General features: G+C 34.3%; 1 protein-coding gene across 1 annotated transcript in view; it reads left to right on the top strand.

Moving 5' to 3' along the window:
• The window catches only part of LOC121429834 (beta-arrestin-1-like), a 51302-nt gene extending 41478 nt beyond the window's left edge, over positions 1–9824 (top strand). Inside the window, exons 7-13 of the mRNA XM_041627074.1 lie at positions 2744–2907; positions 3488–3645; positions 4100–4258; positions 4894–4986; positions 6109–6194; positions 6716–6764; positions 7313–9824. Of these exons, the coding sequence (XP_041483008.1) occupies positions 2744–2907; positions 3488–3645; positions 4100–4258; positions 4894–4986; positions 6109–6194; positions 6716–6764; positions 7313–7409 (806 nt within the window). The 3' untranslated portion in view covers positions 7410–9824. The remainder of the gene's footprint in view (positions 1–2743; positions 2908–3487; positions 3646–4099; positions 4259–4893; positions 4987–6108; positions 6195–6715; positions 6765–7312) is intronic.
• Positions 9825–13445: the final 3621 nt, after the last annotated feature.

The raw sequence follows: 13445 nt of genomic DNA, 5'->3' as shown, positions 1-13445 counted from the left end.
GTTTCCTCATTCCCCCACTGGCAAATAATAAAGAGCACCATTTTCAAAACTCAGCCCCTTCCCCCTCAACTCTGTTTCCTTATAATATCCCACTGGTGTCACGCTTTTTTGCTAGTTCATGATAAAAAGGGCAAGGACTGTGAGGCTGTATATACAATACACAATAAACTTCAGCTTGGTCACGACAGCGTGGGCTTTATGGTCGTCAATAAAACTGGGTTAGATGTTGAATTATTTGCAGACTAATTTTCCTCCTTCAGGATTTCAGACTCATTTTTTTATCTCTTTGTTTGGAAGTCTACCGGCACCATTGCTCCCAGTTTTTTTTAATTTTGAAATGAGCTTGTGTTGATAGAGTTGTGAACATAGGCGGCGGAAGCGGGGGGGACGTGTCCCCCCCTAAATTTTAGGTGGGGGGGACGGTCCCCCCCTAAATTTTGTTTTGATAACCTTTTTTTTTTTTTTTTTTTTTTTTTTTTTTTTTTTTTTTTTGCTTGTCAATTTTTTTTCCTGCGTCCCCCCCTAAATTCACGTGGACCCCCTTGACACGTGTGTTGTCCCCCCCTAAAATTTAGGTTGATGACCTTTTTTTTTTTTTTTTTTTTTTGCTTCTCAAAAATTTTTGGGGCGCTTGTCCTATTTTTTACATGTGTCCATCCCAAAATTTCAGGTGGACACCCCCTAAATTTATTGGCTTCCGCCGCCAATGGTTGTGAATGCAGGCTTAGCTGCAAATATTAGTAAACTGATTTTCAAGACATTTCAATACTTCATTTACATTCAAACATGATACACACTATAAATCAGATGAATTAAAAGGCTTTCATACATGAGGATTAACTTATATACCACGCTTTTGTGGAGTGCCTGCTTCAACTCTTTACCGAGAAATGAAAAAAACAAAAAAACAAGAAACCAAAAAAGTGTTGTTTCGACACAATAACAAGGAAAAATATGAGTATAACAACTATATTTTTACAAAATATTTGGTACATTTTCATATTCTTGCAGCTACCTATAATTCGGCTTAAAGGCCTGAGATTTTGCATCATATTTTCTTCTTCTTTTTTCCTTTTTCAATATAATAAGTTGCATTTTCGAATGATCAGGATACGAACCACTGTTGGTCTTTTTTATGATTCATTTTTCCCGTCATTTATGTGACTTTTTTGTGTTTAAAATTTTACAATCAACTGTTGAAAGTATCATCAGTGTCCTCTTAACGCTAAAAAGAATGAAAAACTGACATGGAACTTTCTAGAAAAAATTAATGCGGAAGTCATTTTTTTTTAATCTTGTAAGGTCCTCTTAATAAATTGCAGTATTCCTAGAATCATCACGATACAACTCTAGCTTTCAGTACTGTTACTGAGCAGAAAAAAAGTTGCCGTTGGGGGCACTGTACGGAAATTGACGTTGATTTGATTGAGAGCTGTAGGCATGCGCCTACTCAACATGTTTATTGTACAGTATAAACATGTTTAGAAGGCATATATAATGTAATGGTACTATTTCCCAACACAAGAAAAATATCATAGTTGTAAAGAAAAAATATATATTATTTTGCCAATTTGAGAAAAAATTAGAAACAATTATCTTTCTCCCAATAACTAGCTGATAGAGAATAAAAAGACCATGATCGCTTTTAAAATGATATTTTATGTGTGAAGCTTTTTGTCAATGTCAGGCAGATCGTTGACGGGTACACGTCAAATATTTTTTTTTTCTGAAGGCGTAATAAATGAAAGATGGTTCGTTCCCATAACATTTATATTTGTAATATACAGGGAGAAAAATTAAAGCTTAAAAGAAACAGGAGATGTTGGACACCCCCTCTCTCCCTGATCTGCAGCCTATGCTTGTTATATATTAATACCGATCATTGATTGATGTAATGTCTGTTCAGATTCATCAATTTCATGGAAAGGTCACGTGTCAAATGAGAACGGATTCACAATGTTATAACATTAATCTACTTAATCACAAACACATCGTTTTTTTATGTTTTAAGCCAATTGTAATTAAGCTAGATCGAGATATTTTCAAGTCTCCGACGATGCCTCATTCAAAAAGTTGAATGGTTAAAGTGATTGGTTAACATTGGTTTGACTTTTAAAAAATTTGAGCTAGAAGGTCACACTTGTCACCTGTGTCTGTGATATGTTCCAAAAATGAAGCCCAAAAAAAATTGCGTTCGAAAATGATTATTTAGTGCTTCAAAAATTGAAATATAAAGTGACCGGAAACACCATCTTAATTTCACCCAATACACTTATGTGTACTATTTAGGTGTCTATAAGACGCCTATTTACAAAATCGGGGTTTGCCCCTTAGTTTTAGCTTTTCATTCTCAATAATGGTTGTTTTCAGGGTTTATTAGTTCTAATACATGCACTTGTACACATGTTTCTTCTTGGTTTGAGAATTTTTTTAATCGGCTGCTCACAAAGTTAAATAATACCTTTAAGGATACTACAGTAGAGTTAAAGAATTAGATACAGGTGATCAACAGTTCATTCTTTAACTCACAAAATGCAAAGGATCATTTTGAATTACTGAAGTATTATTTAAATTATAAACAAAATGTTAAGAAAATAGCATTGATCAATTTTGAATATTAATTGCCTTTAAAGTTGAGCATCAAACTGTTTAAATTTTCGAAGAATGACTGTAAGTTCAAAGAGAAAAACGTTTGTATCAAACTGATACACCTTGTTTATGAAATTTTCCTTTTAATGTGTAGATCATATAAACGAAGTTCCAAGCAAGCGACGATCAGTAGAACTAGCTATACGTAAGGTCTCCTATGCTCCAAGACGAAAGGGTGTACAACCGAGTGCAGAGGTTTTCAAGGAGTTCCTGTTCAGCAAAGCGCCTCTACGGCTTGAAGCAACCTTAGATAAGGATGTAGGTGCAGTAACCGTATGAAAGGACCCCCTCCCTTTTCAATAATGTGAACCTTAGCTCCATACCCTTTAATAAATCTAACATTGGTCAACCAAGCTCAAATTTTGGTGCCATATAACGTTCGAGTCTATAATCTCTCCGTATATAGATGAAGTTTTCCCGTCAGATTATTTTTTTTCTCGGCAGCAATTTCGAAGTGTATTTCCATACAACAGAAGAACAAGGATACATTGAAAATATTCTACAGAAGTTATTCAGATGGTTTTTTTTTTCGTGTTTTGCATCCCAGCGCATTAAATGAGTGTAATATTGATAAACAATATTTCTTCAGTATGTCTTGTCTATTACGATAAGTTTGTTTTCCAAATAAGTAAATAATTCCAATGAGATTTCTTAGTACACATTTAAACACTTTGAACTTATGAATGATCTGGTGTTGTTTACATTTTGAACAAAAGTTAAATAGCAATGATCATTTTTTCTAACATTTGTTGATTACAAGTTAAACAATGTTGTTTCAAAGGTTGATTTTATTTTTACTGTTGACATATTTTTAATTCATGTTATTTTTTTCTGATAGGTTTATCATCACGGGGAAACCATATCGGTCAATGTCCACGTTTCGAATCAATCGTCAAAAACTGTTAAGAGGGTAACAGTGACCGTGTTCCAGTTTGCAGACATTCAGCTCTTTGAGACCGGGTCTTTCAAAAGTGATGTTGCCAAATACGAGGCTACGTAAGTTTAAAGTTAGGCGTATTACATTTTCATCACAGCCGCGATGGCGACTGTAATAATGATAAAAATGTGAGGAGGATTATGAAGATGGTGATAATTATGATGATGATGATGATAATAATTGTCACCATCCTCATCATCATAATTATTATCATGATGAAGATGATGATGATGGGAATTATTGTAGTTTTGGTGATAATGATGACAGTGATGAAGATGACGATTTTGATGATGATGAAGATGATGATGATGATGATGATGGTGATGATGATGATAATGGTGATGATGATGATGGTGATGATGAGGATGATTATGATGGTGATGATGAGGAGGAGAATGATGAGGATGATGATAATGACTACGACATCGACGACGATCATGAAGGTAATGATGTTGATGGCACTTGAGTTAATGATCATTTATAAATCCATTTCCTGTTTACCTCATTCAACAGAAGCGAAAGTGATGGAATGCCTGTCAGACAGAATCAAGTTCTGACCAAGGTGTTCAAAGTCAAACCTGTGCTGGAGAATAACAAAAATCTGGAAAAGCGAGGCCTGGCCCTGGATGGCAAACTGAAACACGAAGACACAAATCTTGCATCCTCAACGAGGTGAATAATGCTGCTGCAGTCACTTTTATTTTCATTCAAACCACCTACATGTATATGTATCTGGTACAAAAATGTTGAAACGGCAATTTTCGACTCGCCTATACAGCCACTGTAGGAGAAATGTGACTGCGCCACAAAGGAATCTAAAGAACTGATAATGATGTCTAGATAAATGCAGCCAAATTTACAAAGCAAAACGCTGCAAATTTCATCAAAACCTGGTTATACATGCATAGATTAGAGTGACATAATTTTATGCTGACTCAGTAATAATATGCACATCACATTTTTGTGAATGTAAATGACGCTTTGAAATTCTATTTCCTCTATCATTTTATATCATATTTTAACAGAATTTTAGTATTATGCTCGTTTGATTATGACCTTTGGTGAACTCAAACCAAGGAATGGAGGGATTTTCTGGTGTTTGTTCAGTTTTATACTCGTTTGATATATTTATATATCGCCTTTGATAACTTAAAATCTGAACATCTTAGATGCAGAAATGAGAATGAGGTAAATTTTGGTGTATTTTCAGTGATACACTCGTTATATTATGGCCAAATATTCATTCAAACCAGAATAAAATTGCAGAACGAAGTAAGTTCTGGTGTTATTTATTTTTTATCTTATAGTGACCGAAGTGACGTATTGAGTGACGAGGAGCTGGGTATCACTGTGAAATACAAGGTGGAAGTCAAAGTTGAATTAACAGAAATCTTATCATCGTGAGTATCGTACTGATTAATATTATTTGATAAAGAGTCAAATAATGTGGAATGCCTACTCGAGTATCATCTAACATTCTAATCTTGCAGAAGTGCTGAAGTCATTTTCCCCCCAGCCACCGATGTGCGATTTCAGGGGCCACGAAACGGTCTTGAAGATGGGGGGGGGTTGACCATAAAAAAATCACAATCAAATATTCATACTAACGTTTTTTTGTACACGGTTTGGGAAAAAAGTTGGGGCTGAAGCCCCCCCCCCCCTCCCCCGACTGTTTCAGCCGCCATTTAAGTTTAAATATTCTATTCTTAATTCTAGTGCCTTCTCTCGGTCTTTTTTTAAAGGTATATTTGAGCATTTTTCTTATATAGGCGTATTTCTTTGTTGGATATTAGTAAACTACAAAAGAAACATATCGCAAAATTGTCAGCAAAATTCCATGCTTTGGAAGAAGTATTTTAATGTTGTTCATTTCCCTAAAAGTTTTGTATATTCTTACTTCCATCTATATCTTTTTTTTGTGCTTTGAAACATTTGTATAAAAGTGCTTTATAAATTTTGTGTATTGTTATTCAATATTACATAAGGGGGGAATGTGCAAATATTTTAATTTGATCGGCAACTGGTTTAACATAAATTTTCATGTAAATTGACAAAATTTATCTGATTAAACAGATCTTTATTTTGTATCCTACACACTTAACTTTTACGGTACACTCGTAACCAACAAAGTAACCAACAAAAATTGAAATATATTGCCACTTTCAGCGTGGTAAACTCGATCAGGATGACTTCGGCCCGGTAGGTTTAGCTCGACAGAGTGCTCTTGGTGAATCTACTTTAGGCAAAAGTATACTAACAATAGATAAGATATCAGTTATCATCGGTAACACCAACAATATTTTGAGGTAAACATTTCTGCCCACATTCGTACTTAATGATACCTTTATTTTATGTTTTGTAACTAAATAAAGATAAAGAAATGTGACAAAAATGTTGTGAGACTCATTGTTCTGTAAAGATAATGCATATTCAGAATTATTTTCTCCTGCTAATGAGATATTATTGTGAATGCTTTAAATGAAATTGTGTTTATTTCCTCACGTTTATTATGATTCTTGCAGTCCCTTATCTGTGGAGTTGCCGTTTGTCCTGTCACACCCACCACCACCCGCACCCGCACCAGAACCAGTTATGAAAACTGAATCAGGTAAGTCATGCAGATATTTTGCTGCATTCCTTAAAATCATTTGCAGCAATGTTTACCCAGTCCCGTATACTAAGCCAGGGTTTTCAATCAGGAGAAAGGAAAAGAAGAATAAGAAAAATAACAAGAAGAAGAAGAAGAAGAAGAAGAAGAAGAAGAAGAAGAAGAAAAAGAAGAAGGAAGAGGAGTAGATGAATAAGAGGAAGAAGAAGAAAAAGAAGAAGAAGAAGGAGGAGGAGGGGAAGAATAAGAAAAGGAAGAAGGAAGAGGAGTAGATGAATAAAAAGAAGAAAAAGAAAACAAGAAGAAGACAAAAAAGTAGAAAAATGAGGAGGAGAAGGAGGAGGAAAAGAAGGAGGGGAAGAAGAAGGAAGGAAAGAAGAAGAAGAAAAGGAGAAGAGGAGGGAGAAGGAAATTGAGAAGAAATTCATCTATACAAAGTGTGGATATCAGTATGTAATTTTTGTGTGTGTGTTTCAAACTTTCTTCATCAAAACAATTGTTTTCCTTTCAATTTTATTTAGGCAATGAACAAGAAGTCCTTGATCCCAATCTCATCAAATTTGATACATCGTAAGTATATATACATAGTCCATTTTATCTTGAAGTAGAACAGTAAAAAGAATCACATCACCAACTACAACAAGTTAAAAAGAAATTTAGAAAACTTAAAATTCGAATGAAGAGAATATTACATGTATCATTATGATATCTCATGCATAATGATTCCAATTCATGATAAAAAAATATAACATGCTGCATACAGGCTATTGTCTAAAAATGTTTGTATAGCCGGTAATCGATTTGAAATGTTGTTATTGATATTTATAATTGTTTAGATATCTTACAAAATTTTGTATGTCGCCTTTGCCGGGATCATAGTATTTCAGGATGAACCATTAATACTGAATGAAAATGAAGTTCACGCAGTACCACATCAAGTTGTCACTGGGACATTTATTTCCATTTTTTGTTTGCTTTTTCAAAAAATATTCATAGATCCATAAATAATTATGAATTGTTGGATCTGCTTTTGATTTGGTGGTAAATTCAGAACGAATTCAAAGTGCATCATATCAATGATTTTTTTTTATTTTGGTTTAATTAACATTTTTTTACAGAGGAGCTGCCCCCATGTACACTGATGAGGATTTGCTGTTTGAAGACTTTACTCGTATGTGTGTGAAAGGAACAGAAGGTCAGGGCACAGAAACATAGGCTTAAACACAGCGTATAAAGGGTCCAAGTCACATTTGAAAATTATTCTGGTTTAATCCTTTGGCCATGATGAGGATATTGATGAGAAATCGTGAAAGCTAAAGGCGATTTAAAAACCAAGGCTCTCTTTCAAACAACGAATTTACAAATGCAAAGATATTTAGTGTTTAAGGTGATATTAGATTAATTTCAATTAATCAGAGTTGGTTAGAAGTGTTACTAGCCTAAATACACTGTACTTTAAATAATTTGGTTAACATCTTTTTTTGAAAATTTTGTCTTCAATTAAAAGGTCACTTTTTCACCGACAATGGCCGTTATTGATTACATTAGATTAACATTTCACTTGGGACACTTTCGAAAATTTCTTCTGCCTTTTTCCCCTTTGTTTTCACCTCTCCCCTATAGAGGTTTTACCTTATGTTGTTAACATGGTTGATATTTATTATTAGTATGAGCTATTAGTTTCAATATTTGTTATTGTCATTGAGAACAAATAATTTCCTTTTCTGGCTGGCGAATATAACTATTGGCTATTAAAGAAGTGGTTGAATTCTTTTTAACATGCATCCGGGTGCCTTAGCAAATGGTGACGTCATCAACGATCAAGGTCACGGCCCGCATTGGTCATTGCCATAGCAATGACTTGACGTAGGTCACAATGGAAGGCAGTTGAAGAAGAAATTATTCATATTTATGTATATAAGATAACGAACATTTTACTGTTTTGATATTTGTATTCAAGAGCGATATGGCAATAGAGTTGGTCACATAGCTAACAAGGTAGTGCGTGCTTGGCTGAATGGAAAACGGATATAAAAAGTGTGCATGGATGTATCCACCTTTAAATCTTGAAATGTAAAAATCTATTTAAAGTTTCAAGCACGTTGTTTGGGCCCAACACTCTGTTTGTTTGAAACTCTAAGCAATTGTTTAAACCTTTTTGGCAATTGTGTAAACATGTTTTTCAATTCTTTAAACTGTTTAGACAACTTTTTAAACTTTTAAACGTGTTTAAAAAATAATCAATAGCTGTTTGAGTGACTGGCTTAAACAACTTGCTTAAAGTTTTAAACAACGATTTTAAGTTTGGGTTGGTTTTGTTTTATGTAACTGTACATAGCGTAAGACTCGTATTTAAACCTTCACATGAATAAAATATCCGGAAGTGATATTAGTATTTCACATTTTAATTTTTGTCGAAAGAAAATAGATGAAAGAAATTCAACATGCATATCTGTAACATTCTTTAAGATGATCACATAAAAGCGAGCTATGGTTTATTTTTGAACAATTATTCTGAATGTATTTTATCACAGCTGAATTATTATCACAAAGATGCAGGGCATCTTCCTTTAGGACCTCCCATTTATTGAGGGATATTTTCTTACACAATGCTTTTAGATTTTAAGGTATGTCGAGAGAAAATAGATGAAAGAAATTTAGCATACCGTATACCACAACAAGATAATCGCATGCTTCGATTGATTTAACAAGTTAGATGTGGTGTGCTTATGATTCCGAATGTAATACACATATAGCTGAAAAATTTGTATCAAGTGATGCAGGGCATCTATTTTGAATAATTATTGATGACGTAAAATAATTGTTTCTACTATGCTGGGAAAAGTTCTGTTCTCAGGTTTGAGTGCAATAATTATTATTAAGGTGCAAATATCTTGAATTCAGTGGCGTAATGCGTCAAAAATTTGAGGGGGCTAGATATGGCATATCGCGTAAAATTTATAGACAGCTGCGAGCAAGCAAACATTTTTGACATTTCTATGTAAAAAAATCCTATTTTGTGATAGATTTCCGACGACGTAATATTCAAAAAATGTTATCACATTTCAACATTCTCTCTTTTCTTCTCTCTTCTTTTTTTTTCTTGGCCGTGAAAGCCCCCCCCCCCCCCGTCTGTACGCCAGTGCTTAATTGATGAACAAAACACAGGTCAACATACCGGTTTTTTGCCACTCTCCACCCAGGTGTTTAAGAGTGCCCTGTATTGAATATTTATGCGGTCTCGGTTGAATGATCATGCTCGTGTGCGTCCTGGCCAAAAAGGGTTGTTGGAATTTAAAAGTTTGATACCCACATAGATGGTGCTAAAGCCTTTCATATGACATTTTTTCAGATTTTCATTAAACGATCTTTGAAGATTCATTGAATTTTAAGGTTTTGGGGTAAAGAATTTGAATTTAAAAAAGTTGCATGTGCTCGATGTTTTCCATAATGTGGAAAAAGTAACCGGGTACGTAGATTCTAAGTATATAATATAGTTCGTCTCAATTCAAATTCCATAGTGACTTTACAATGTTTTCACTTATTTTGAAGTGGTTAAATTCCTGTAAATTTAATTATACCAAAATAAATACGTCTTTTAGAAACATAGAAAACAGGTTCTTCGAGGGGTGTGGGGTACAAAAAGAGTAAAATAATAATTATGTATATTTTTGTAGACCATGATTCCTCGTGTCATTATAATGAATCACGTCTGGGCCCTGTTCCACAAAACTTTTCGTCATTGACAATACAACAAATCTGCTCTCGGCCAATCACAATGTAACATACAGTTATTTACTTGTAAATGACAACTGGATTTATGGAACGGGGTCCAGCACACTTTACAGGGGTACTATAAACAATTAGTCTGGAGATTTGATCAACGCATGAGTAAAGGGACCAGTTTTATATAAAGATTGATTCATATTAAAATCATCTCCAGATTTGTTCTTAACTGTGTACTTAAGAGATAGGAGTTAAGAACAAAGTAGAAGTTGTGATTGATCTGAATCCATCACATTTTTATGTGAGACGTGGAATAGGTCAGTTGGTTTTAATAGGAAATTGTTGAGAGCTACGTAATCTTAGTTCGTCAAAAAAAGTCCATTAATATTAAGTATCCTGTGCAAAATGGCAAAGAAAGAGCGTAAAATAAGCCAGTTCGTAGTTCCTTTCTGCGTATGATCAAAATATTCTACGCATGATCAGAGGAAGGTCATTTGTACTAAAGTAACATGGTGCTTTAAAATCTAATGAGATAAGCACCAACTTTGATGTCTTGATTATTCATATATTCTTTTGAATTGTATAGTTTTCATTTAGGCCTACATCCACAAAAACAGCAATGCGTCTACGAACGACTGGTATTTCACACGCTATGATCTGCATTCAAAGTAGGAATGCAACAAATACCTTCATAACGTGTTCATTGGTGTGCTATTCTAGTCACCTGGTCTATTCAATCTCTTCATCCTGCTATGTAAGGCAAGCTTACGTAATATCTTGCTTTGAAATCTGCCTATATCATAATGAAAGAAATGAAAGGTCATTTGACCAAAATTGTCCATGAAGTAACTAGGAACTGGTCTATTATATGGAAGGTCTTTCGCTCCGGCTCTTAATTTAGAAGTGATTAATCTAAAATGTACTTGCTGGTTCGGACTTTTTCCTTATCTTATACGAACACCGCGGAAACTATTGTTATAAAAGTGCAATCTCAGAAATAATTTAATAAGGGAATACAATATTCTTTTATTTTCAAACATAAAATAATGATATTTTTACTACATGATTGTATTTCAATGAATCAACCTTTCTCATTCTTCTATTCGTTAAAATTTGTATTATACGGAACTTTTGATTCCTCGTGTGCAATGTCATCTACTAAGCTGAAACAATTAATCATTCCATATTTTATTTACATCGAGGATTAGTTGTACACTATGTCTACTTCGTACTGAGAGTGCAACGAATGTTAATCATTTCACATTTATACATGATTGTATATGAATATATCGCACTAATTATTCAGAGATTTTATCTTTTATATAGATCAAGCAAATTTTAGATTCGCTTTTATTGTGACTGATGTGTGATTTATTAAACGGTAAAAATCTAGAATCTGATCGTTATTTGTGTTTTGTTTCGTTTATTGCATTAGTAATGCATCTGGGCCCATGCTGAATTTTGTAATTCCTTATAAGTTTTGCATAATGGTTGCCTTGTTCCTTTAGGAAACGTGTATTAACTATATGCATATTTCACACACAATTCATCCCTGAAATGGAATAAAATAAATCGGCCCAGAAAGGGGCGGTGCCGGGTTATTTCGGTAGAGGGTGGGGCAAGATGACCTAAAGTTGACGTCATTGTTTTCTTCATTTTAATCATAAAAATATTGTAGACTCTTACGGCCCAGATAGCACCTATTATAACCTTCATCCTTATTTCTTCCATTTTCCCCCACCTGTTTATATTCTTTTCTCTTTTCCCCCTTTTAAAATATTTTAAAAGTCACAGGGGCAATCGCCCCGGCCCCATATTGCACCGCCTATGGGCCCAAAATAATCATCAATCACTTTCTATGGATTGTTAAGATTTGGGGCAGTGCTGCAGGGGGGCAAGGGGCGGTAACCCCATTTAGCCACCCCTCTTAGTAGTATCACAAACAAGGGGGAAAAAGAGGGGGACAGAAACAGGACTAAGAAAATGAAAGAAAGCAGAGCAAAAAGAGAGAAAGTTTGAGTTCTGAGTCGTGCACCCTATTTATCTTGTTATTCATCTTTTATTGAAATAATAATAACACGGAACTTATAGCGCTTAATACAATACAGTTTCTATGTACTTTATAAATAAAACAACGTAAATAAAACAAGTACAACATAATGAATTTACATCGAAACAAAGTATGAATTGAAAAAAAGGTCGTCTTTGATTAGGTTTTCACGATTGATCGTACATTGAAGTCAATGTAATCAATCGTAGAAACATGTTATACGATCATTGCTAAGCTTTGTGTTACGGGACCCTGGTGTACTGATGATGTCACATACCCACTTTACCTCTTCTTAAAGGTCAAGTCCACCTCAGAAAAATGTTGATTTGAATCAATAGAGAAAAATCAGACAAGCACAATGCTGAAAATTTTCATCAAAATCGGATGTAAAATAAGAAAATTATGACATTTCAAAGTTTCGCTTATTTTTAACAAAATAGTTTTATGAACGAGCCAGTTACATCCAAATGAGAGAGTTGATCATGTCACTCACTCACTATTTATTTTGTTTTTTATTGTGTAAATTATACAATATTTCCATTTTTACGAATTTTACGACTAGGACCTCCTTGCCTGAAGCACAAAATGTTAAAATAATGGAATTCCCCGTGTTCAGGGAGGAATGAAATTTCATTTCACATGACAATGACGAGAAACTACAAATATTTCATATTTCATATAACAAAATACAAAAGAAATAGTGAGTGATGTCATCGACTCTCTCATTTGGATGTAACTGGCTCGTTCATATAACTATTTTGTTAAAAGTAAGCGAAACTTTGAAATGTCATAACTTTCTTATTTTACATCCAATTTTGATGAAATTTTCAGTGTTATGCTTGTTTAATTTTTCTCTTTTTATTCAAATCAAGGTTTTGTTGGAGTGGACTTGTCCTTTAAGTCATCAATTGAAATCATAATCAATTCATTTATTCATTCACGTGTGAATGATCAATTGACGGATTCTGGTCAGGAGCCAAGCCTCCCGGAGCCTCACAAACTTCATGAAGGGGGCGTGGCACGAAAAGTTGAGTCGGGGAATCCCCTCGGCTTGTCCAGGCACGAGTGCTTTCGATGACTGCATGTTTTGTATTCTGTTTCAACCTTGCATGCCTGGTACGTATCTACGAAGCAGCGAAAGTATCGTTATCGCAGTACATGCAGCAGTGGCAATTGACGCATGGAATGATGGATGGGTGACGTGAGGCTCTAATTTGATTGTTAAGTTTGCAGAATAAAAAATCTCATGAAATTAGCGTGAACACTCTGATCCAGACGAAATAGATTCTAGTTGAAGAGAGGAGTACACTCAAGCCAGGGTAAGCGCGCATCTTTTTAAATTTTATTTTATATCTTTCAATTCATTCCCAGTGCATGCTGACATAATTCAGTCAGTGACACAACACAATATTGAAGATATAATATGACAGACTGATTCCGCGGACGAGGTCTGCTCTAGGAGTCTAGCTCTGATA

This window comes from Lytechinus variegatus, chromosome 16, assembly GCF_018143015.1.
Source record: "Lytechinus variegatus isolate NC3 chromosome 16, Lvar_3.0, whole genome shotgun sequence".
NCBI classification, from domain to species: domain Eukaryota; kingdom Metazoa; phylum Echinodermata; class Echinoidea; order Temnopleuroida; family Toxopneustidae; genus Lytechinus; species Lytechinus variegatus.
Note: the sequence above shows the minus strand (reverse complement) of the source record. Positions and strands in the feature narration are given on the sequence as shown.